Consider the following 26900-nt stretch of genomic DNA (forward strand, 5'->3'; position numbering starts at 1 on the left):
AAGCGTATGTATAAACCATTACTTGGTCCTCAGCTAATTGTAATTTATCAGTACTTAAACTGAATTATTATTAAAAACCTTTCAAGAGAATGGAAAGGTTCCTTTCTTTAAAAAAGTCCGAACAAACCCTCCACCAAACAGTGAATAAGCAGGCCATCTATAAAAGGCACAAAGATATCTCTCCTTAATGATATTGTGAATTGAGGGCAATCACAAGTTGCATATTGCTGTAGGGTATCACACTGGGTCACAAAGTTCAGCTACTACAAGAGAAACTCATAATCTTGCCTGTGAACCCCACTCAGAAGGCAGAAATACTTACAGACAGGAAAAGTTTGTGTCACTGTGAGCTCAGCAGGCTGTCCACCCCCGGGCATTTCCATCAGGACTTTGTGTCCCAGGTTTCTGCTTGCCATCAGGGGCATCCCACCCTGCAAGCCACAGATGACTCAGGCCAGGCCGCGCTGAGCTGTGATGTTCAAGACTGCAATCAAAAGCAAAAGCAAACCCTGCAAGCTGGGAGAGGAAGACCAGCTGCACTTGCTGTGATGTGTGAGTGGTGAAAGTGATAGCAAAGTGTCAGGAGAAAATTGGTCAGCCACATCTGTGCTCACAAGAGGGCTGGTGTGGGAAAATTGGACAGCTGAGTTTTGATTAAGCAAAAGACACCTATGGTCTGATTTCTAGCTGCCCTGGAAAGTGCAGTACATGCCAAGAACATACAGATGGGAAAAACTGAAACTTGGTGTGCTAAGTCATTTGGCAAATGCACAAACTGCACACAGTGAGAGCCCAAAATCAAATACAGCGAGTGCCTCATGTCCTTAGCCAGTGGGAGAGACTGGAAGGTGCCTAACTGAAGGCTAATAATGAAAGGAGGAAGACAATCTGGGACTAAGTGGAGGCTTTTACCAACAGAAGCAGGGCTAGTATCTCCTCTGGTTAACAGCTGCTTGCTTGTCCGCAGTGGGACTGATCAACCTGCAGGCAGCTCTGGAAAGAGCTGATCAATACGAAACTGCCACTGAGCTCCAGAAACCATTCACACCACAGACTGTGGGTTGTGTGGCTGAGAAGTGTGGGGGAAGGCAAGGAGGAGCAAGGGCTTCCCACGCTGGTTTGGAAAAAGGGCAGCAATGAGGTCATTTTCCATTCCCTCACATGTGCCATGCACCCTGTCCAGAATGTACATGTGCCATCATGAGATGGGCTGAAGGCAGAATGAGCCAGCCTGCCTGCAAGCAGCTGGAGGAGCACTGCTGGTATGCTGCCTTTCTCATATGAATGCAGCTGATAATAGAGCAATAAGCTCCACTGTCTCACAGGTCTGGGGAGAGCAGTGGGAATGGTACAGCATTTCCTGACAGTTCTGCAAGCTTCCCTCATAATCTTGAACATCTGTTTTGCACTCTTCAGCATTTCCTACACCACACTGCAAATCACCTTTCATCTAACAAGGCTGTGTTAGGTGAATGAAGTGAAACATTTTTCTCACAAAATCAGAACCAGCCATGGTAGCAGGTTCTTGTAGGCACTGATGGACAAGTGCACTGCTGCAGCACCTCAGCATTGCATGAGAAGGAGGTTATTCCCAATTTTGAAATAGCCCTGCACTGTTACGTTATTTCTAACATTGAAATAGCACCCACTGATGCCCAGCCCTGGGAAGGTAGCCCACCTTCCATGTCTCTGTCTCTGAGAGCTGGAGCAGGGTCCAGGCATAGGCTCCCCCCACATCTGTGCTAACGAAGACGTGTGAAAGCATTAGCTTCCCTTCACAAATTGTACATCCAGTCAAAATTAAAACCAAATGGCTCCTAGCAAACAGAACATTTTTCCAGAGTGGTTGGAGAAGAGGTCTAGCACAGCCTGTCAGCCCATGGGTACAGGAGTCATAACCCAGGGGATGGCAGGGACAGTCACAGGTATGATCTGTTGCCTTCTCAAAATCCCTGCACAAGAGCTGAGTTTGCTGAAGAGGATGGGGCCTTTCTGGTCACTCATGAGGGTGACGTTGTCCTTCCAAGAGATGAGTACACTTGTGCTCAGCTGCAAGCCAAGCCTGGCTGCTGGCAGTTTAGCTGACAGTGACTACATCACCAGTTTATGCCAGATGAGAAGCTAGTCCACAACAGCCAAAGAAGTTCATCTGGCACTAGTTTGTACACTGGGCAGGTCCTGCATTCTGAGCCAGCATGGTCCCTGCGCGTGCAGGTTGCTGGCAGCCTCCAGGCAACAAAATCTGCAGAGAGGTGCACGGGGCCTTGTGGAATCACCCAAACCTCCACTGCCTCTAAACAAGGCTGCTAAAACCCCAAACAGCCCAGGGAGTAACTCCCACATACAACCAGGGGAAAAATCCTTCAGAGCAACCCCAGGGATAGAAGAGGTTTAAGGGATTGTGCTGCTGTTGCTGCTGAAGAACACAGTAAAAATTAAATGCAGCAGAGCAGAAAAAGCAAGCTGCACAGTGTGTAGCCCACAGTTACAAAGGAGGTGTTTTTGTCAAGCTGGCACAGACAGCTTTTGCAGAGAAACCCACTCTAGAGATGGAGGGAGGAACAGCAAGATTCAGCTTGCAGCAGGCCAGGAGTGCCTACATCCACATGTTAGTAATGAGCTGCAGAAGTGGGTGCAAGCCCCCAGGACCTCAGCTGCACCACCACCTTGTAGGGCTGGGACAACAAACCCTCTCCCCTACTCTGCTCTGTCGCTTGCTCACAATGGGACACAGCAGAGCTACCACTGCCTCCCACTCCTCCAGGTCCCTCAGCTTGCAGAGACAGGAAGCATCGCTGGGACTTGCCCAGCAAAGCCTCCTCCAGTGCAGGACTGGGCAACTGCCCCAAGCAACACCAGAGACCTCCTTCTCCAGCTGGGACACCAACCTCTGTCTCTATGGCAATCCAACACTCACCCTCCCTTTCTGACAGGCAGAGTAGGGCCACAACAGTACAGCAGTCCTGGGGAGACAGTGAGCCTTCAGTCCACCCAAGCATGTTGCAGAAGAGGACATGATAAGCCCTGCCCTGAGCCTTTTTCTCCATACGAGTGGTCCGAGATACTGAACAACAGGACGGGACAATCAAAGGCAGAAGTAAAACACGCCCATGGTGACAGGGAGGTGCCACTGTGCACCTTTTCCAGTAGTTGCTGAAAGCAAAGCAAGTATGTGAAAAGGGCAAAGCAAGTATGTGAAAAGGGCGAAGCAAGTATGTGAAAAGGGCAAAGCAGATGGAGGTGACCCAGTGACTAAGAAAAATAAACAGTGGGTGTTTCACAAGGATCAAAGGGAAGAAAACAAATGCTGGAAAGCAACACCCAACCTACCACTGTAAATACCAGCCAGGAGCTCACCTGGTAGGACGGCTCTGCAGGAACCTGCGGTGCTGCGAAGGCCGCGACGTCCCAGGAGTCACTGAGGCTTTCCAGAGGCAGAAAGAAGTTGGGTGGTGGAGCTGCAGGCACTGCCAGCCCTAATGCAGGTGGTGGAAACCTCCCTTGCTTCCTCCCCTTCCGTTCTCTTCAGAAGATTAAGTTAACAGCTCTCCAATGAAGTCATTTGGCCCCCGGCAATCAGATCTCTCACCTGCCCTCGGAGTTTTAGGCTCATTCCGCCAGCATCGCTGCTTGCTGGTCATCGCTTCTTCCAGCAGCTGGAACAGTCCTGCATGCCCAGGTGCAGCTGCAGGAGCGGTAGGACACATCTGCCAATTGCCACCGTGCTTGTGACAAACTCCCAAGAGCAAGCGGCAGCAGTGCTCCCCAGCTGAGCCTGCCTTGGGGACAAGCCCTGTCCCCCGCAGCTCTGAGCCCGCAGGGGGTGCTGACAGCTTGGCCCAGCCTGTCTGCTGCTCCCAAGGAGCTCAAACCAGCCTCCCAGGCCGGACCGGCGGCAGCCAGGCTGCTGGGCAGTCCAAATCCCTCCCTGCAGGAGCAAGCTCAGCGTTGTGCCAGCCCCACACGCCAACAAAAGCGGGTCCCAACGGAGCACTGCCCCTCTCCTACAGGGAAGCTGCGTTGGATGCTCCCCTTCCCGCAGTTCTACAGCGTAATGCTGTGAGGGGCTTGCTGCAGCCTGGCAAGGCTAGGGCACGCAAAGACCCTGCTGCAGATTCTGGTTTTGCCCAAATGCTGTCTCTCATAGTACCAATAAACCTCCAGGAATGTTCTCTGGCTCCATAATGGAAATACTGGCCCAACCAGGCAGGCTTGGCCACTATACCTTGTGATAATCAAGGACAGTGATAACGTGGTACCCCTCAATACACATATAAGAAGCCACAAACCTGATGGGAGCAGAAAGCAGGGGTGGCTGTCACTTCTTCCCAGTTCTCTTCTTAGGAAAACAGTCAATGCCTGGAGACTGTAGTGCTCACACTGTGATAGAAGTCAATACTAAATGCCTGGAACTGCACCCATGGGGATTTTTTCCCCCTGCTCCATCATCAGCCCTACTAGTGAACTGTGCAAGTTATTGCTCTTTTATATATATGTTTTTAGTCTTCCCTTTCCAATTTTAGGCACTTCTTTGGTTAACCAAAACCAACTTTTGCTAAAGTCTCTTAAAAAAAAGGGTACCAATTTCAGAGGGATCAGTGAAGCTCCCAATGCCACTATAGGGACAAGGCAGGAAGTTGGAAAGTACTTCGCTCCTGACAATTAGATGTCTTTAGAACAGCCTCTCCAGTTCACTCCAGCAGAATTACAATCAGTTTGGTACAAAGCAATTATTTATTTCATCTTTACTGTAGGAGGAATGATTTTTAACGGAGCCCAAATGCACTTGCATTCAAGTGGATTGCTAATTAAGCTACAGATGTCTCCTGATGGCAGCAATTATTTCTAGTAACCTTAATGAGCTTATTACATTCCTTAGTTATTGTTATGAAAAGTTATATGAAAAACTTTGCCTAATACTACAGAGCTCCCGGGGGAATTACTTCTTGATCTGTTCTGGTTTGATTAAAGGGAATGATTGTTTCCTTTCTTCGCAGTATTTCTCAAGCTCTTTGTGGCTAATTCCCCTTGTCTTTTGTTGGCACTTTCAACAAGTCTGATCAAATTTTTCACACGGGTCTTCTTTTCCAAACATTTCTATCTGGTTTTGTTCTCCCTAAGTTCTCCAAACCTTTGCTTGGTTTATTGCATACATTGACTCTGTTTGGAACATACACTTTACTTACAACAGGGACTCAGTTCCTATCAGAACTCCACAGGGCTTTGAGGTTGTTGTTATAGTTTGTTGGAGATGTAAGAAATCCATGTCCTTACACTGGAACTTGAGGAAAAGCCTCCCTTCAGTGCTAGTAAATAAGGATCTCCTTGAAACATTGAATGGAATTAACAGAATAACCTAAGACAACTAAGCACAGCTTTCCACGTCCTCTCCTCTCTCCTGTGCCTTTTAATCCAAAATCCATGCATGCTATACAACAAGCAATATTATCCAGGGAATAAAGAACTTAATTGCATTTCAAACCAAAGGATCACTTTTTTTTTTTTTAATCTGTATTTATTGTGTTTGTACTCCCACGCTATTCCTCCTGAAGTCTCCTACCATAGGCAGGAGGTGCACAGAAAGCATGTCAGTGGTTATGACTACTTCTCATGGCTTAGTACCAATTTCAGGAGCATCAAAGTTCATAGGAACATGTGAACTTTCCTTCAGAATCACAAGCAATTACGATTAAACTCGAGTCAAACAGATTCCTGCCCCGCACAACACATCATGGAAAGCAGCCAAAGACTCCAGGTGCTAGTTCCTGATCAAGCAATTAAAACACCACAGTTCAGAGAAGCATTCAGTGACGATCCCATTTTTCTGACATCGAAACCAAAGGAAGGCTCAGGAGCACCTTCCACACGAGCAATTAGAGCAGGTAAATGTAGCAGCTTTTGAGTTTCCCAACCAGTCCCTGACCACCTTCTGAACTAACCCAAACACATGCGAAAGCACAGCTGGCAGGGTAAAGCTTATTTTGCAGGAACTGCTGATTTACTGAAACAAACCTTTTGCGGAAATGCGCTGTTTCTGCTAAAATATTTCAAGCCCTGGAATGGCATTTCTGGATGAAACCAGCAAGATAAAGGAGCTGGTCTAACAGCTGAGCAATGTGGTGAGACTGGCAGGGCCAGAATTTAGGTCTGAGAGCTCAGATTACTGTGTAGCCTTGCATGCAGGCTGTGAACTATCTTGCAGTGCATTTTCTGCTCTGCCTTTGAATAAAAACAAATAAAACCCCCTTGATTTCTTATTGTCAAACAGACCTCTTGGCTTCCAGTCACTCTGTGAACAAAGGGCAAGAGGAAGTTAAGTAGCAGAAAGTAAGGAACTTGCTCAAGCTCGCAGAATCCTCAAAATAGTGTCTGGACCCTGGTGGTCTCCAGTCTGGCCTCCCATGAGGAGAAGGACTGCCACCACCACTACAGCAGGTCACGTGTGGCTTCATTCAGCCACATCATGAACATCAAGCAGAGATCTGTCCACCTGTTGAGGCACGTGTTCTCCTGCAGCATTGCCCTCCAAGGGACATCATTTTTCCTCATGTTCAACCTCCCATGTGGCAATCCATGACCACTGCCACTTGCCATAATGCCTGTTGCCACCACAACACAGAATTTGGTTCTGCCATCTCTGTGGCTCCTCTTGAAGCAGTTGCACAAGACAGCTACAGGATCCGCCTTCACTCTCTCTTCAGGCTTGACAAGTGCCCTTGTGCCAAGGACATCTCTGAACCTAAGGGATGCCTCCCCCTCCTTTTGATGTCCAGACCACTCTGCCATGAAGAAGAAAAGACTCTACAGCAAGGGTAAGCAGAGACATCTTGCATGATGGACTGGGTGCTGGCATGGGTGGCAGCACTTCCTCAGCTACTTTTCCCACTAGAGAGTTTCAGTCTCCTAACATGAGCCAGCACAATGCCATTCTGTTTTGGGGAGTGGTGTGAACTCTGCTCTCAAATAAACATTTCTTTTAGTTCAAGCTTTGGCATTTTAAACAAGTGCAATTACATGCACTGAAAATGCTATTGCAACATGAAGGCTAAAAATGAAAACACAAAATGCCAGGAGTCACTCACAAAAAAAGTTCCTGGAAGAAATGCCCACTCACCCACACTGCACAAGCGTAACATTGTCCAAGTGACAGCTTGCATTTTGAAGCCAGATAAACAAGACACTTTTCTACTGTCAGAAGTTTGCACTCACAAACAACCATATCAGCACTATAAGTGGCACCATTTGGAAACTCTCTGATCTGCATCAACAGGTAGGTCCTCAGTGTTACTGTTTGGTACAGATGCAATGGGTGTAAGTTTGTACTTACAAATGCTAAACCACTCCTAGTTTCTACCACAGAATGTAAACTTCAGAAGAAACATGTGCAGTACAGGTTCATGGATGCTCTTAAGAACTAATACTGTCCTCATTCATGAAAAAAACTTTGAATTTTAAATCTATAGCCTTCACCTGACAATAACAGCATCCTGAATATGCTGTGCTTTTTAAAATGCACTGAATGCTCAGACTTCAGTAAAAAAATTTATTTTCAATATAAAAGTGCCAAAATATTCACCAACATTGTAATCTATTCAGCAACCAGCTTACTCTAGTAATCAAAATTGCAAGCATCTTTATTCACATTTTTAAATCAAATTCCTTTCACACGTTTCCACAATAACCCGAGTCCCTCGAAAGTGGGAAATTTGCATTTCGATTGGCTGCTGTAGTCCATATGTCCAAGTTCATGTAGGCACGGAAAGGGTTAAACCTCGGATAGTATTCCTGCTTACACATAACTGCCTGGTTCTCCACATGGGTTGAATGTTGAGTCGTGGCACTGACGGGGCAGCAGCTTTCATAAACATCACTCTGAGGTGCCCAGATGGAACCAAAAAGTCCAGACATTGGAGACAAGCTTCGGGTGCTTGAGAGGTAGGGCTGCAGAGCAAGATAAAACCAGCATGGGAAACTGCAACATGGACCATTTGCTAAAGAAAATCTGGAAATGCTAAGTATTAAACGGGAGGGAGGAAGCAACATTTATGCAGAAAACTTAAGAAATCCACAAGTAGAGAATTACACAGGTGTTTACAAAGAAATATGGCTGCCAAAAATATTACGGCAGCATTAATATATGTGTGTGTGTGTGTGTGTGTGTTTAAAGGCCCCTCACTGAATGAAGCCATATGAGCTCCCCCCTGCACGGCACAAATATTACTCTAACAACAATACACTAACTCAGTTCTGGTCAGACTGTTAAGGAAGACAGAGGAGAAATGGAAGACACACAAAGATCACCATGCATACTTTGAGAGTTAAAATGAAAATAGAAGGATGCCTAGAAATGACAAGAAAAAGGCTGAAGTATGTGTCAGTCCAGAAAGACTGTGCATGCTGGGAACAGAAAGGGATATTCAGTGTGAAAAATGAGACTATAATTGGGAGCTAGGGAATTTAGTTAGAAAATTTTGAAAGCTTATAAAGAACCTCCTGGAGGGCAAGATGTGTTAGTCTGCAAGGAAGTCTCTCACAGAAGGTCATGGAAGTCTTGGGACTTTTAAAACTGAATGAAACATTGAAATGCATTGTGGAGAAAAGCTTGCCAGGGAAATGAACTGAATTATCTAATGCATTTTCCAATCTCTACCTTCTGTGTTTCCTGGCATTCCTGAATAAAATACTAAATAAAGCCATGTTTATTTTAGGAAAAAGTCTTCTACCAGTTTTGCCGCTTTTTAACACAGAAGAATTTTAATTTTTACACTTGAAATGATTTCTTGCTTTATTTGGTAAGTTTTATTCAAAATAAACCTACAGTAAATGAAAAAACAATTCTAAAATAGAGGATTTTGAAATATGAGCAGAAGAGAAGGTGGTTACAATTAAAGACCACCTTGAACTGAAGTTACTACACTGCACTATGGGATGACAAACATGGCTAGTCTGGAGTGTAACAGGCCTGAAATGTGCACAAATCCACCTTAAATCACTTGGATTTCCTAGCAAAAGTCACAGAGAATGGCTGTCCATCAGCTCTTCAATTTTCAAATCTCTCCAGGTTTTGCTGTCAGCACTTTTTGGGTTTTACCCTCAACTGGACACGCTGATTTTGATAGAAAAAATCTCAGTAGACTACATAAGCCTAAAATGTTTTTCCATATGTAAGCTGATTTTAGTCAATTTTCAGGCAAAGGATCATCTTAAAATTTTGCAGACAAGGTCGGCAACATCCTTGACAAACAGCTGGGAAAAACTCAGGCTACCAATGCCAGCATTAAATACATACATCAGGCTACTTAAAAGATTCACCAAGAACATGCAAGCAACAGGTAGGGAAAAGATAGCAATACAATAGGACAGCTTTGAAGGAGCACACGAAGGCAGCACGTCACAGGGACAATACTCACTGTGGAGTTGACGTAACTCGCAGGCTCCCAGGCAGGTGGCATGTTGGGAGGAGCATTCCAGGTGGAGGGACAGTTCTGGTCAATGAAGGCTGTATTCTGCACTGCTGCAGTACCTGGGAAGCCACTGGGGTAGTTCATGTTCTCTGCAATTTATAAAATCAGGAAGACAAATTAAGGCTTTTGCAACATAAAACACTACTAACATTTCTGTGGAGGAACACTGAATCTTTGCGAGAGTGAGCTGGGCTGGGATTGACCTAATCCTTCAGAGCCTTCAGGCAATGTCAGGGTAGCACAACAGCAAAGCAGATCAATTTCTGTCAACAGGACTACCACTCTGTGTTAGGGACCCACTAACAAATTATCAGGGGGACAGGATAGAGACTTGGCAATCCCTCTGCTGGAGAACAGAGTCTTTATTAGACAGAACAGGCATGGCAGAACCTACCCAGTCCTCACTGCCAACATGTCTGAGCTCTAAGTACCCGAGGGATCACCGTGCTGCCTGGGATACTGCAGTCTGAACTTTAATTATTACTTAGGTAGGTAATGCTAAAGAATTCTAGATTGCTGCCAGTGTGCTTCCCAAGCCAAGAAACTCTAGCCTGGAAAGATAATTGGTCACAAGAGGCCTTGTATTTCACACACTGGAAGGCAGAAGCCTGCCAGAGGGGAAACAAAAGAAAATTGTGCAAAAAGATATGTATAATACTATAGACACAAGCATTTCTCTCTATTCCCTCTGAGAGTCCTGCATACTGCCTTTTCAGGCTCAATAACTCTATACAAAGGCCAATCTTCTCATCCACCACATGCAGTCATTGTTTATTACTACAGAGCACTCAGCTGGAAAACGTAAAGTCCACTTAAGCAATGAACACCCGTGTGTATAGATCAGCTCAGCCTTTTGTTCTGTAAAAGGTGAGAGTAAAATAACCATGGCTCTGTGATAATTCAAAGGCTTTATTTCATCTTACCTTCTGGGAAAGCACCATATTCATTCATCTCTAGCGGGCAATACATGTTGGAAAACTGGCTGTCACAAGCTGCATTCCAGTCAATGAAGCTGTCCCAAGAAAAAGAAAAATCTGCTGTCAGAAAGAATTTGCAGAACTTCTGAAAATTATTTAGAAAACTTATTTAATGCAAAGCTGTTGGATGCAAAATGCCTGTAACTGATGGTGAGGCTTTTCACATTCCACTTGTCAGTTTTGCCAATATCTACTTCTGTGCCACTACTTAATCACAGGAATCTCTCTCACAGAGTTCTTCTTCCTCTGGGAAAATGAACAACTCGTAATGATGCTACCAGAGTCCTGCAATGCCTACTTGGGTTCAACTTTTTCCTCTATAAAATGAAAATAATTGTACTTCTTTCCCACAATCATGGATAATGTGATTTGAGGTAGAAGACGTAACACATTCTCAAGCATTCGAATGTTTGAGAATAGCAATTAAAATGGAGACTTCTATTTCCTATTTTCCCAACCACATGTGCTGAAGTCCTGTTAAACTGTGCATTTTCTAAGCTACACATTGATTTGTAGGGATTATACTCCTTTAATTAAAATAACTTCAGAATTTCAAGAAGATTTTTTCTAAAGTAATTCCTGAAGACATGTCAGTAGTAAAACAGGCCCTGCTATGCAGCAAGTTTGAAGTAGTCCAAGTCTGGATCCCGTCTGCACAAGGTAGGCATATAAATTCAAGATTTCACATGAAGCTCCCCTACTTCAATTTTACTATTCAGCCAAGCAGCTATCCTAAGTTATCACTACTAAGTATCAATAAATAACTGTATGGATGTGCATGTATTTTTACATATAAAGTCTCAATCAAGATGGGTGTATGAAATTAAAGTCACAGAATGGGTCAGGTTGGAGGGGACCACAATGGGTCATCTGGTCCAGCCTCCCTGCTCAAACAGGGTCATCCCAGAACACATGGCACAGGATTGTGTCCAGAGGGTTCTTGAATATCTCCAGTGAGGGAGACTCCATCACCTCTCTGGACCATCCATTCCAGTGCATGGTCACCTGCACAGTAAAGAAGTTCTTCCTCATGGTCAGGTGGAACTTCCTGTGCATCAGTTTCTGCCCACTGCCTCTTGTCCTGTTGCTTGGCATCCCTGAGCCAAGCCTGGCTCCATCATCTGTCAGATACTGACAAACATTGATGAGGTCCCCTCTCAGTTGTCTCTTCTTGAGTCTGAACAGGCCCAGCTCCCTAAGCCTTTCCTTGTAAGAGAGATGCTCCAGACCCTTGACCAACTTTGAAGCTCTTTGCTGGATGTGCTCCAGGAGCTCCCTATCTCTGTTGCACTGACTGTGGAGTCCAGAACTGAACACAGCACTCCAGATGTGGCCTTACCAGAGCTGAGCACAGGGGCAGGATCATCTCCCTTGCCTGGCTGGTAATGCTCTTCCTAATTCACCCCAGGATACCATTGTCCCAGCCACAAGGACACTGCTGGCTCAGGGACAGCTTGTTGTACACGAGGACCCCCAGGTCCTTCTCCAACTTGAAGAACTGGCCATATTTCACTGCCATGTGGTGGCAGAGTAGTTTGGTGGCTCATTAGTTTGTGGCACATCTTTCATTAGTAAAATTTGCTGTGTGAGCATTGTAAAGCACAAGAATTAATCAAGTTCATTACTATGGGAAGATCAACCCAAATACACACAGAGCCTGAAACATACCAACTTGTATCCCTAAACCACCTATATACTGGAATATTTGTCTTTTTATAACAATGTCTGTTCATGCCATTTAGCACAAGTACACACTGCATAACACACTATGTGGCATACAGAAGCTATGCATTTAGGAAGAGGGCAACAAATTTCAAAGCTAGGCCCTCTGTCTGCAAAAGGAGTGAAAGGAATTAATAGCTTTCCAAAAAGTATTTAATTAAACTTGAAAGAAGTTCTAGAATATCTATATATGAACAGGAACAGCAGTGAATTTGTCTTAGTAAAATTAATCATGATGTACTCATGGAAGAGCACTAACAATTAGAACTAAGACTGAAGTGACAGAAAGACTTATTTTAAGTATCATCTGCCTTACAAATATAATGAGTCAAGTACAGTCCTCTGCATTAAGGAGGCCTGAACAAAGCATTATCTGTACTTTTTACATAAAACATAACTTGCCTGTTGTGGACAGAGGGGGTTTCTTGGATCATGCATGGTATATTATTCTCAAGGTTGTAGTTTAAGCTGTTTGTCACGCAGACTGGCTGGGCAGGCCACAAGTCTCCTGTTGGGTAAAGACCTAAAAAAAGAAAGGGGAATTAAATGCAGAGCAACAAGAAGGAGACTCCAAGATTCTGTTGCACTGACACTTTATTCTCAGTTCCCCAATAAGGACTGTTTGCTAGAGAAAAAAATCCAAGAAAAAATCCAGTTACTAAGCAATTTTTTTTGTGATGAAGGCCCATCTTTAAACACATCTCAAAACTTCTATTTTTAAAAAAAGATATATATAAGACATATAAGAACTGAGAAACTGGAATTCAAGAAAGCAGGGCAAGAAATTCCTACTGAGGGTCCTTAAGTGTTCAGCTGTGAGTGTGCCAAGGTGGCACACTTCCACACAGCAGAACAGACAGCAGGGATGCAATCCCCACTGGCCTCCTTGTCCCCACCCCTCAGTCAGGAACCACTTCTGAAGTCCAACTACACAAATACAGCAGGAACAGGGTCAGGTTTCTAACAGACTGGAGCCATTCCCGACCAGACAAATTGTGAACTCATTAAATTCTGTATTACCCCCTAGGGAAGATGGACCTAGTGCCCTGACTACCCACAGATACTTGATTCCTATCAACTCAATGAGAACTGGCAGCTGGATAAAGGAAAATTCCAAATTAGCCATTTCCATGAGACAATGGTTGCAAAGCTGGCTCTATTTCACTACTTCACATGATACATATTAATATTGCTACCATGGAAAAAGGTTGATCAGCATTTGTATCCTATCAGATGCAGGTTAAACCTATAGCAGAAGGGCAGGGAGTGCTGCTGCCCAAAGAACCACGTGTCCTAACCAGCTTTCAAACTCCACCTCACCATGTAGCATGATGCCTTTATGAATCCCACTCAAAAAGCTAGTAATACTTCCCTCTGAGATACAAACAATGAAAACTCAATTTTAACAGAGCTACACAACCTCACTCATTATTGCTTTCAAAGAGAGCAAGTACCAACTGTGGAAATTTGGAGATAAAAATGGTCATGTTTGATTTGATGTCAAGCTTCACTTTAACACAGCAAGCACTGATCTCCACACTGCACTGCTTCTGGACATTAATCTGTGCAAAGCAAGAAGATGAAAAAAAGAAAGAATACCTAGAACATGAGTTGAAAGCTAAATGCTGTCTTCACACAGAGAAGATGCAGCAAAAATCATCAAGGTTATAAGCAAAAACTGCCAAGGTTTTAAGCCTTCACTTGCAAACTTCACACCTAACTTGCTTGGAAGCAAGTCAAGTTCTAGTAATGATGTGTCTATCAAGTTGGTGCATGCAAGTGTTATTAGCAACATCACTAAAACTGCTTGACAAAGTGTGAAAAACACAGCTTCAGTTGTTAATACTGACCTTTATTTTTGTCAGGATCTGCAGCTATGTCAGTGAAATTGGGACATAAGGTTTCAGGGTATTGGGGGATGCTGTTCATGTCTCTGCTGAATGAAAAGAAAATTTAATTTCTTAAGTCTCATAATCCAAACTATTTCGAGGGAAATATACAGAGATGTAAAAAATATTCTAATGACCATCATGATTGCTATTGCTTTCCCACTGTCCTGATTTTCCTTATTTCAGAATTACCACTGTGCAATTTTTTAAGGTTTTTTTTTCCAATTAAAAGCCAGCTTCTTATCACACATGTAAAATGAATAAATTAATACACCTTAATCACCCCATTTTTATTATCCAAGTAATTGCAAATTAATTCAACAACTCTTCTCTAAAAGTAGAAAACAAGCTACAGTTCATGAAGATCAGTAGGACCTCTCATAATGTTTAAACAACTTCCAGGTAAGTTTACTTTTATGTCCATGAAGATACGTAGAGACACATGAGCACGAATTTTATATTCACCAAACCTATCCAAGAAACTAGTCAAAATGAATAAAAGGAAACATTTTCAAGCACCAGAATCCCAATGGAAAAGGATTGGATTATTTTTCCTAGTGAAAACAGAGTGATGAATGAGAAGTGAAATGAGGATTCACAGTAATAAAAATTGTAGATGCTATCTCTACTACAGTAAAGAGGGAGAAAAGAATGTAGGGAAGGGAGGAATCAATTTTCATGCTGTATATCCTAGGAGAACATTATTTCCATTAAAAGAATAGCATCAACTTGAAAGTCTTACTCCCACCTTTTTTAAAAAACCATTATTACTTTAATACAACTAAGCAGTAATGGAAATGTAGTAAGTTGCTAGGATCTGGAAGAAGTGAGAGTGGAAAACCAATTTCCATCTACTTTCCATTTGGAAGCTTGTATTGCACTTATGCAGCATTATCAATTTTGCTTATATCTTTTCATGTACTGAAGAAGATTCTTCTCCCAACTAGTAACTACAGTCAGATGATCATAAAAAGTTACAAGGTAACAGGTAGGTATTATTTATCAAACTGAGACAAGACTTCAAGTTGGTGGTGTTTCTTTAATGCCTTAGAGGTATAGATTCAATTTTTTTACCTGGTATTGCAGATGTTATGAGACAGATTTAGAGTGATAGGAGTTTCAGATGGAAAATCATTTTGTGAAATATTCTCTCCTAAAGAAAAGAATGACTGTGAAAATCAAAGATCCTAAAAAAAAAGAAGTATGCACAGAATATACATACACACAAATAGAATCATCATGGTATTAATCAAATTTTCTCTCACACTGAATTATCACTAACAACATCAATTTCAAAGCATGCTACCTAGGTCCATAGTCTTAAAATGTATTTTATGATTTAGAAGTGATTACCACAGTCTTAATGGAGAGGTTCCTTGTTACTATCAAATTAAGTCTGAATTTAGAATCACTTGTTTTCTTTATTTTAAGAGGCATTATAATTTGAACAAACAGAAAAGTCATATACACACGATTTGTTATCTATTAGATCACAAGTTCAGATACACCACACACTATCATCTATCACTTAGTAATGAGAAGTTTTATACATACACAAATACACATGAAAGGTTTTGCATATTTTTAAAGAATTCAATCCATCCTTTTGCAGGTACCCAAAGCTGGGTTTGCTGGTGTCACTTCAACACCCTAAAATTTACTTCTAGTGCCACGTCACCCTGGATAATTGTGACAGTGACTTTCAACTACTTTAACAATATTCAGGCATTCAAGAACTGCAGCAATGAACCACAGCTCCCATTTCTCATACTAGTGAAGTGGCTCAGGTCTCCTGGCTACTTATGCCTCAAATAAACCTATCCAAACCCAGCACCCTCAGATCTGAACTGCTTTCACACATTCCTCATTTGTGCATCACTTAAATAGTTTTAACGTTAAAAAAAAAAACAAAACATGATGAAACAAATTCAAAGGTGGAAATTGCTTTGGCTAGTGACACTCAGTTCTCCCATCTTTCCATGACAACTAAATGTGCATATTCCTCAGTGAGGAGCCTGACAGTCATCTTTGTCTCCACAAAACATGTGGTACTTCTTGTCAAGTACAAAGTTCTTTAAATCTCTCCTTGTGTGTCTAAGAGGTACTCTACAAAAGACAAGTTATGTGCCCCATGCCATGGTAGGCCTTTCCATTCAGCAGGAAGGCTAAAACTCTGCCCACTACTGTGAAGAGGTGCAGTTTGCAAAACTTACTGGATGGAAGAAAATGCCTGGTAGTAATCATTGGCTTTTTATCTCCATCTGAACTGCTGGTACTGCTCCAGCTACCCCAGCTCCCACGACTTGCACGAACACTTCCCGATGAACTTCCACAATCTGAGCTTGAATCAGAACAAAACTTCTCCAAACTCTTCTTTTTGGACCGCTGATAAAAGTTTTCTAAAGAAGATGGAAAAAAAAAAAAAACCAATCGAAAAACCAACTCAACATTTAAGAAAGTCTTGTCAGGGAAAAGTCATCTGAAAAATGAATTTACATGGATTCTCGGAATTTACTGATGGGAGAGAAAATAATATTTACTGATAGCTTCAGTAACTAGACCCTAACACAAGGAGCTGCTGACCTACATGATATCCCAGTAAAATTAACGCAAGTGAGGATACAGTGCAGCTACAGGCAACAGGTTGAAAGAGGAAGTGTGCATACTGTCCTTTGAAATATATAGTTAATACTTTAAACATGGAACATATCCTGGCTGTATGAACATGCATACTAAAAGCAATGACAAAATGTTGCAAGTAATGAATTCGTAAGAGATAGATTCTCTTTTCTTATTATCTCATCGGAGATGCACAGGACAATCCTACAGAAACTGGTATCTTTTTTCAGATCTCCTCTTCCCTAAAGTCAGGGAAAACAGATGATTAAAATCCTGATGGAAAGGCAGGAAGCAGGTACCCAAGCTAGTGTTGTTCTTTAAAAATGATACAGTTGCTTCAGCTAATACCAGCTTTCTTTTGAACACGAAAGCAGATTGTCAGTCTGTCTCTCCTTCACCAAGAGCTGATGGGTCATTGCTTCAGACTGATTCATTTTCTGATTCGCACCACCAACCAACCCCACGGAGAAGCATGCAGGGCCCTTCAGAAGTGAGCAGGTATTATTTCAGGCACTGCATCATGCCAGTCCTGTCATCTTCACATCAGGGCTCAAAAGGGAGAAAAGCACAGGTCTCTCAAGCAAGGAAGAGAGATCTACTGCCACAAAATCCACATTATGTTTCTTTCCCCATTTAAGAAAATTAAGATTGCGTACCTGTTTCTCCCTGCATGGACAAGCTCCCAGCTTTTTGGTCTGCTTTACAATTTTCCCCGTTACTCTGAGGACACCAGGCTCTTATTCCAATATTTGCTCTCAGATCCGGCCTTTCAAATTCACTGCACATGTGCTTCAGCTCACTCTGCTCAGGGACCCTAATACAATCACACCCAAAAAAACATGTCTGCATTTTACATTTCATCTGCATTTTTCCTTTTCAGCCATTAAACACTTCAACTCACAGCTATCAAGGCAAAGTGCAGGAGAAGCAATAGGTTTGGGAGTCTTATTCCCCAGCTTTTCAGAAATCTAAAAAACCTTTCCCAAAATGCAATATCCTACCACACAGACTTCTACTTCTCAGGGGGAGAGGTAAACATCATATGCATATTTAACTCCATTCTCTAAAGCACTTGTAGAAGGCAATCAGATGTTATTGATAAGCACAGTCTAGCAGTGTAAAAAGATCTAGATACAAAGAAAAATGTGCCCTGTGTTCATTTCACTGGCGTAATTATAACTAGAGTAAAATCACAATCTGAAGCAAAATTATATTTTTGCTAGTAGAAGTGGAATGTTTGCATCCAATGTCGTATTCAGAGAGTATTAAGGAAAAATGATTAAAGTCAGCTGTCAAATTTCTGCAGAAAGGGAACGGTTCCATCTTAACTCAGAAAGTAGCTACTGCTGAATTGGTTCAAGGAACAGACACTGAACTTCAGTATTTCACTGCTGGTTTTCATCCCTCCTACCTACAAAGCTGTGCATCCAGCAAAGATTTACACATGTACTGACTTCCCACAAAACCAATAGAAATTTGTGTACGATACGTTATAACAGCCCTTTCAGATTTACAATCTCCTTTTAAAGTCCACTGACCTCAACAGAACCACTTGCAATAAAAATTAAGTCTGTGAAGGCTTTGTAGGATTGTGACCTTAATTCAAAGGGCTGGGGGAAGGGAAGGATTTTCTCCTCAGAAGTGTTTCTGTTCTAACAGCAGTTTGTAACTAGTATTTTTTAATAATCCAAACAATTTAAAATATATTAAAAATTATTTAAAAATAATTTACAACTGATTTTAAAATGTATTAAAACAAACCTCAGGGGGAAAAAAAAGTAACTTTTCACAGTGCTCATTCAATATTCTTTAGAACCTAGTGCTGCTCTAGTCTTTTTAATTCATTACAGCAAAAATGCAAGTTCCTGTCTCCTTTCTACACATTTCTCTTCCAAAATTGGTAGAGGACAATGTTCTCCCAGTTACTCAATATAGCAGATGACTCTCCTGAAGGTGGAATCATTTCAACAATTTTCCTTTTTTCACTTAAGAGAATATCCGACTGGAACTTCTCCACACAATACACAATGGGAAGGAAGCTAACCACCCAAACTTCAGAAACAGCACATTCCAGGCTCTGAGAGCTACCACTGCTATACAGAATGGGGTGCCTCTATATGCAAGTAGATTTACAAATGGAATATTTTCATTTTTTTGTTGTTGGTGGTGATACTTAGTACTGCACATTCCTAAAAATAAATGCTTGGGCCAGGATTGAAGTGTGTTTATTTAAATAGATAAAGCAATCCTGCCTAACGTACTATGCAAAACCAGCGGAAACATTGCAGCAACTCTGGGTTTCTTCATGATTTGGTGAGGTAATACAAACCTAGTAGATATATTTACATTCTTCTTCTTATTTTTTCTAGATGTTCTATTTCTATTCCAATTCATATTAGGTACATTTCCTTCCTTTTTCTCCTGAGGTTTCTTCTTCCTATACGCATCTTCCTGCTAAAGGCAAAAACACAAGCTGAGACAATACGTACATTATAAAATGAACTTAACTTGGTCAATGAACTCCTTTGGATTTTTCTAGCTAAATTTCTCTGGACAAAATGACCTGACCCAAATGCATAGTTACTTCATGATTTAGTGTCCTTCCATAGCACATCCTCTTTCCAGCACCATCAATTTAACCAGCCTTTCCAAGACTCTGTCCATCAAGACAGCAAGAGATGATGACAGACAAATTTTTGAATTCCCAAACTTAGCATTTTCCCCTTCACAGCACCTAGCTCTGGCTTTCAGGGAAATAAAAAAATGGAGGGAGGAAAAAGTAAAGCAGTCAATAAAATTCCCAATGTGCTAAAAACAAAAAACATCTGCCAGATTTATGATCAGCTTGTGTGCAAGTTCAGCAGCAATAAATCCTCCCTTTCCTCAGCAGCTGGGGGGGGTGGGGGAAGGCATTCATTTGAATTACAACTGAGGAAATTATGGAGTAAGTTACCAACAAATACTAGTCATTTCAAAAAATGCAAGAAGCAAACTGAGCACCATCAGCCACACATGGAAAGAAGTTTGTAACAACAGTTCCCAAAGCAAGACTAGACTGTGTCTTTTCTGATATATTCCTCAAGCAATGTAAGCAATTCTTCCTCACACCTTTTTGCCATGGGATTTCTATCCAGTAGACAGAATACAAACATAATCCAGATTCTCATGTTTACTAATTGCCTGATGAAGTTCTTTTAGTGTTCTATGCTGCCTGCAACAAAGGTAGAGTCTGATGTGTTTATCACGCTCAGAAACCAGGGGTGAAGAATGATCCTTTTTAAGAACTTCACAATCTGTTAAGGGGCTTCTGCCTGCTGTACTCTCAAATCCAAGTTTCTGATGCAAAGCCCTGGGTTTGGAGATCGGGTCTGCAAATGAAGGCCAATATGCCCACTTCCCCTCCAGGGAATGTTCCCACATCATTAGTGTGGCTGACAGCTGGCATTAGATTCCAGCATGCTTGTGCCTGCTTTGACAGTAACAATCTCTGTCTGTGATGTGGCTGTTTTGATTTTTACCCAAACTGTTCATCATTCCATAAAGCAGCATTAATACACAACGGATGTGGGACAGCACATCTGCACACTTCCTCATTTACAGTATTTCAGATCTGTGACTCTACATCATAGTGCCTACATACAGATACACATACCTATATGTGTACATATATGTACCTAAACTATAAAAAGTTAATTTTAAATTTGATAAGCAGAAAGATCACAATACAAACCTCGGAAGAAGTAATCTCCTCTTTTGCACAGCATGGAGTCTCTTCCTTAGGTCCCTTATTAATCTTTTTGTCTGTGGAAGGCTTTAGGTTGATCTGCTTTTTTAAAGTCTCGCAGTTTTCTGTTTCATTCCTGAGAGGCACTTGCTGGCTATTCCCTACAATTAAGCAGTAACAACAGTTTGCTTGGGAAGAGAAGGGGCTCCCAGTCATAATCCCATATCTTTCTTTAAAAACAGACTTGTGTTGTTTTCCAAAACACTAGGAGACTAACCTCTAGGCTGATGATACTGAAAATTTAAAAATCAAAAACTAATGCTGTGTAAAAATTCTTACAGCGGTTGCAAAAAGTAGCTTTGTCTTGGTTCATGCTCCTGAGCACACCATTCCCAGTGCATGCAGAGATTACCCAAGTCTCACTCATCTCATCTGAATCTGAGCTATTTGGGGCTCAGCCATGAGTCTGTAAGGTAGAGTCTGAAGCTAGAGAACACTGGGCTAAAAAACAAACAGAAAAAAAGCCTGCAAGCTGAGTGGGGAGAAAGGACAGCCTTGGTGCTTTACATCTCTGAAGTGCCCTCTGCATTCACTATGAAGACAAAGGGAAGTCATCCTTTCTTTAGGATGGGTTCCATATTGAAAGTTCTTTTACTTGAGAGGCTTGTGAGGAAGAAGCATTAGTTTGATCTAAGAGTCCAAAAGATGAAAGCTTTGAGAGGAAGCCTGCCTCAACAATTAGCTGAGTTGCCCAGTTGAGTCACACTCCTCTGCCTGGGCCCTGCCAGGACAGGACAGAATTAACTTCGTCTCTGATGCGTTCCAGATATCTCAGAGATCTGCAATACATCCACAGTGACCTGCTACCGAGGCTCTCAGCTGCTCTGCATGAGAAATGTCATCACTTATTGAACTGAACTGGCCGCCTCAACTGGGAAAGGCAAGCCCAAACATTTTTACAGTTTCCTACCAACCAACAACATCACCCCAGCTCTGAGTCAGACACTCTCCCCTCTGGAGCAGGCAGCCATGAAGACTGCAAAAGGAGCACATGTGAATGAAACATCAGGCAAGGGAGACTGCCAGAGCTCTAAAGAACGCTCTGTTGCTCTCCAGCATACAAACGTGAGGACCTCAGGTCTTGAACTCCCTGTGCACAAAACCAAGTCTGTAACTGTATCAAGATACAAACACTGCAACAAGGTACTTTTTAGACTTAGCATCTCCTACTAAACACCTTGAAACACAGAAATACTCGCATACCTGATAGTGCAGAACACCACAACTGCTAACAGACAACAAGTACATTTAGTGCTTTACTAGTGAATACACTGAATGATCTCCTAATTCAAAGCAAAGAATAAACAACACTACATTTTAGGAGCACGTGAAGAATCTCAAAATACCTTGTAAGAATAAGTGAAACTATCCTGCCTTCACCTGAGTGTGCACACTTGTACCTGCTATAGCGCACAGATTGCAACACAGCAGGCAGCAACGAGCCTGTGGTAACAACTACACAAGACAGCAGGGCCTGAAATCCTCTGATGGCTCACTCATTAAATAAACTCTGCCACAGCTACAGCAAATGACAGTTTTCACCATTCAACTACTTTGCCAAGTGCCTCAGTAAGGCCAAGCTTCCAGAGGATACATTTTCCTATCCTGCTCTTGATTCCTCCCAGGTGTTCTTTTGCTGTTCTTAAAATTTTGAATTGTGAAGCTAAGAGGTAAGAGCTCCCAGGCAGCTTAGTCCCACAATTTCAAAACAAGAAAAACTATATAAAAAATATAGCTAGGCAACTAATAAAAGAAACACTGATCTGCCAATTCCTACAAAATATAAATTCACATTATTCTGATGTCAGGTGTTTGTTATTTTGGGTGGTTTTATCAAAGGAGTTCTGAATATCTGCTTCTGAATGTGCTTGCTTGGTGATTCAAGCACCATATTTTCAGTGGACCTGAAAATAGCAAACTGGGATCCTTCTGAATATCTGACAAGGGCAATTTGTGTCTTATAAGCATATCTATGACATCAATTATTTTAACAGTTAAAATGCCATGGCACAAGCTTGAAATCTGTAAACCAAGAAACAACTTGAAATGCAAGCTGCTTCCTTAGAAATGTAAACAGACAAATCACAGTGAACACATAAAAACCGCATCCCCTTGTCTCACACAAAAGACAAAATCCTGATCACAGTGAACTCATCAGAAGATTTTGCTTAGTAATTTAGACTGATGGAATTTGAAAAAAAAATTACCACTACTTTTCCTAGAAATTTCTTGCAGTTCCGGCTGTTGTTGAGGTGAATTTCTGGACAAGTGACTTTCAGGTAGCTTCTTGGACATCTTCACAGAACAGAACTCCTGTTCTTTGAGCTCAGCTAGATTTTCTGAAGTTTTAAGGTTAGTTTCCTTAGGAAACATACACGTTTGAAGATCTTCCTTCAGATCACACTCTGAAGAAGTATTTTTAATGAGAACTGTATTTTTCAGTGTACTTTCTTCTTTACCCAGAAAGTCTTCTGGAAGAGTTAAATTCTTGTTAACATTTATGCCATTTGCATATTTCAGAGTTACCCAGTTCTCACTGACTACATCAGTGCAAATGTCCTCTTTTGGTGCTGAGATTTGGTTCTCTGCAATCTGATTCTGTTTCTCATCAGCAGCTGCAATGGGACTGCCAGCTGCTGTGTTTGGTTTCTGCTTACTGTAGTAAACTGAACATTTGTGTTTCTTCTGAGAGTGGCTGTAGGTCGCAGGACTTCTCTTTGCCGCACTCTGACTTCGGCTGGAAGAAGTGCCTACAGACAGGAAGCCCTTCCCTTTACCTTTATCTGAGGAACTATAGGAATCCATAAATGTCTTGCAGCTTCCCCTGGTGAACAAAAAAAAGTAATTTGGGATTTGTTCATCTTTACAAAGCCATCATGAATTGCTTTATGAGACATCGTTGTAAGAAAAGAAAGGGGGGCATATTCACAAGCCACAAAATTGCTTTAGGTCTTCAATTTACCATACCAGCTAATTCATACATTCTGATTTCAGTGGGAGTTGAGCAAGACTCTAAGTATTTGCTAAGACTTCCAAAACACTTACATGCTTCAGTGAGTTAGTTCCTAACTAACCACTCAAGAGGGTCAGATATGAGAACCATTAACGTATTTTCCATTTTTCCATAGCTGCCACACGTGGTGCATCCTTTACTTTCATCACACAATCTCTACCTAATGTACTACTGTCAATATACAAATATACTGTCAATATACAAAATACAAGATTAATAAACCCCTGAGTTCCTCCACTCCTCCTGGGTTGAGATGGAAGTTCTCTAAAAAAGGCTGCTTGGAACACTGTCTCCTTTAAACCAGCCCACAGCAATATCAGAATACACACAGAAAGCACCACTTCACAATAAACAGGGTACAAAAGAAGAAAAAAAAGTATTCTTACTTGTAGGAATCAGAGCTGATTACGTCAACAGAGTTGCTGTTCTGCTGTGGTGAAGCACTAGCATTTGGCCTCTGTCTTGATTTCATGAACTCTGCTAGAATATACTGGGCTTGCTGGAAGGCTATCAGAATCACTCCAAGCAGGGACAAACTGCCAAAGAAAACAACAGATACTGGTGTCTACAACTTTCAGGAATATTCAGCAAAAGAGTTTAAAAGTTTCTAACAAGATACACTTTTAAATATTTTGTTAGTAAATTCTAAGTAAAAACGAAGACAAGAAACTCAAACAGCTTTAAAAATGATAGTTGTAATAGTCTTTTCTTTACCTTTTTTTTCCTTAAAGCCCTTACTAGTTATTAGCTCTATAAAATAACTCAGTCATGAACTTTACAAAGAAAAAAACAGAACAGAGAAAAAGTTCATTCTAAAAAAGATAATCCTTGATTTGAAGGTAATTTAGAAGTAAGTCTCACTACAACACAATTACATCATATCATAATATGATACCTATCAGCCTCCTATTCATTAGTGATAGTCACTGTCATTATTTTGGTATTTAGTTAACACTGTCTCTTTCTTTTCCTAGAGAAAATGCTGGCATAAAATGAGCTACAAATGCCACCATACTTTTGAACTAGAAATGTAAAAGCAAAATATCCTCTCTCCACAGTGTATAAATTGCACCAAAAATACATGGATCAAAACAAAAATCTTTCTAATTCATCAAACCACCTTCTCAATCATGCAGTGTAAATTTTGTTAGCAGGAAAACAGAATGAAAAACATCCTGATTTTTCAGATGCCTACAATCTCTTTCTGCTGCATTTAGAACCAGGCAATGTGGTCACTGCTGTTGTTTCATTTGTGCTCTGACTGTTTCCAGTGTCCAAACAGTGCAAGCAGCACCACAGCGTACGCGGGGATCTCCGTTAGGGATGCATCAGCACCAGTGTTATCACCATGACATTCACATGCACTGCATCTTGTAGGAACTCAGGGGTGCTGTGAGGAAAGCCTTACCTTACAAAGAGGACAGTGAGCCTCCAGAAAGACTCTTCCCAGCTGGGTCCTGGCACCACATCTGCACACAGTGGTAACAGATGGTGAGGGAGAGTCACGTTGAGTGTGAAGTGGAACTCCAAATCAGCAGCAGTCACCAGTGTCAGCTCACGGATTACCCACGAAGATGTAAAGTCAGGAGTGAATCTGACAGGAAAAACAGAGATGGTGTTACCTTTTCATTATTGGGCTGAATTTAATTTTCTGAAGTCACACTAATACCAAAAATAGAAATAATATGACAAAACAAGAAGTATGAAAACTAATTTAATAGTATTTAATAATAATTTAATAGCAAATTTTAATTATTAAAATTACTTTAAATATTGCCTCGTTAATAATATTAATAATTTATTCATCTAATAATAACAGTTTAATAATAGGAAACAATATTATTTATTAATATTTTTTAAAGCACAGTTAAATAAAGTGTCCACTATCTGCTAAAACTGTGCAGGTGGCATTATGTCATCTTAAATCAGCAAAATATGTGGGTTCATTGTGACTCTTCACAATACTCCTACTACTGTAACTTGTTTTTCTTTCAGATTTGTCTTTTCTTCCACTTCCCTGACCCATCTCCTTATTCTACTTGATTGCTAGAAGGTATGATTTGCCTTTCCAGTCAGTAGAGGTAAAATTGTTGTACAGGAAACCTCAGTTACTTTAATACAGTAAGTAATATTAACTTTACTTTTGCTTAAGTCACAGTATCTTTCACACAAAAACAGTTTAAAAAGAATCAATTTTAGACTATGTGCAGTGTTGGGAAAACATGACTAGATTGTGGTCAGGCTACTTGGAACAAGTTTAGAGAATAACAAGCAAATAAAACATTGTGGCAACTCTTTTGCTTTGATTTATTACTTCATGATGCACTGATAAAAGCCTGTATGCTGCTTTTTAAAAATAATGGGTCCTATAAAGAACCAGTATTATATTATTCGTTTGTTAGTGTTATCCTGAGGGAAATGCTTACTGAATTTCCATTCAAAATTTTGTGTGTGGTATGCTATTGGAGTGTCTGCTCCTGAAATTAATTATTTCAAATTTCCACTTCAGTTATTTTGTCAGCAAATTTGTCAGTGCTTACACAATGCTGATCTCCCGTGATGAGTTCTGACCCAGGAAAAATTCCTGACAGTCTAACACTTCAAATCCGTATCCTTGGCAACTGTAACCATTGATTTTCATTGATGAAATTGTTATAGGAAGAGGCCCAATATTCTCTACTTTGAAGTTCTTCGTAATGGATAGAATTTGCTTGCTGTCTTTCAGTTCTTAAAGGGAAAAAAGAGAGCAATTATTTTACAGTGCATAAAAATTATTTTCTTACGTTCATAAATAAATTTCTGGTTTTACTTACAATCAAATAAAAAAACCCAAACACGTAAGTGACCAAAATTTAATACAGATTGTTTTGCAGTAGTGTATTTCTAAAACTTTTAACTATTTTCAGTCAGCATTTTGAAAAAACAGAATCTACACTTCTTAAGGCCAAGCTCTTCAGCTTTTACCAATCAGTTTACGTAACATTAATGTTCTGTGTCTGTATCAGTGCAGAGCAAAGCAGCCAGCTGCACAACCAGAGACCTGTGTCTCCTTACTCACGTCGTCTGCAGTCCATTAGTGTAGCTTCTGGCACCTTGAATCGAAGGGATCCCCCTGCACCAGGGAGTCTTCCGCCTACTTTAAGCAATTCTTTGGCTCCAAAGCCTTCTACACTGACCACATCCAGAACGGTTAAGTTGTTTCTGCCATAAAATAGAAATCAAGCAATCAGCCACTAAAGCACAAATGGCCTTGGTCTCTAGATGCCAAACCAAGACAACAGTGTTTCAGGAACCAGAATCAGTGGCCAAAGCGGAACAGATTTCCCCTAAACAGAGACAGCATCACTCCAGAACCAGTCACTAGTGAATTTCACACAGTGAAGGAGTAAGTTTAGTGACCCTGCCACTGGGTAACAACTGCGCCACCTAGTA

The 26900-nt window shown here is 41.3% G+C and overlaps 1 protein-coding gene across 3 annotated transcripts in view; it reads right to left on the reverse strand.

The window, feature by feature from the left end:
- Window positions 1–7568: 7568 nt before the first annotated feature.
- The window catches only part of TMEM131L (transmembrane 131 like), an 81484-nt gene continuing 62152 nt past the window's right edge, over window positions 7569–26900 (reverse strand). For 2 of the 3 annotated variants that reach the window (XM_082282550.1, XM_082282549.1), the window contains 15 exons: window positions 26527–26669; window positions 26009–26195; window positions 24877–25062; window positions 23855–24004; window positions 22663–23279; window positions 20402–20556; window positions 19001–19125; window positions 17328–17485; window positions 16266–16451; window positions 15127–15205; window positions 14014–14099; window positions 12566–12686; window positions 10388–10476; window positions 9411–9553; window positions 7569–7941 (listed from right to left, as the gene is read on the reverse strand). In XM_082282550.1, coding sequence (XP_082138676.1) covers window positions 7663–7941; window positions 9411–9553; window positions 10388–10476; window positions 12566–12686; window positions 14014–14099; window positions 15127–15205; window positions 16266–16451; window positions 17328–17485; window positions 19001–19125; window positions 20402–20556; window positions 22663–23279; window positions 23855–24004; window positions 24877–25062; window positions 26009–26195; window positions 26527–26669 — 2704 coding nt within the window. In that variant the 3' untranslated portion in view covers window positions 7569–7662. Of the gene's footprint in view, window positions 7942–9410; window positions 9554–10387; window positions 10477–12565; window positions 12687–14013; window positions 14100–15126; window positions 15222–16265; window positions 16452–17327; window positions 17486–19000; window positions 19126–20401; window positions 20557–22662; window positions 23280–23854; window positions 24005–24876; window positions 25063–26008; window positions 26196–26526; window positions 26670–26900 lie in introns of those variants that run through there. The other variant, XR_014226435.1, reaches the window with a different exon arrangement.

This window comes from Coloeus monedula (assembly GCF_965178545.1).
Source record: "Coloeus monedula genome assembly, chromosome: 5".
Taxonomy (NCBI): domain Eukaryota; kingdom Metazoa; phylum Chordata; class Aves; order Passeriformes; family Corvidae; genus Coloeus; species Coloeus monedula.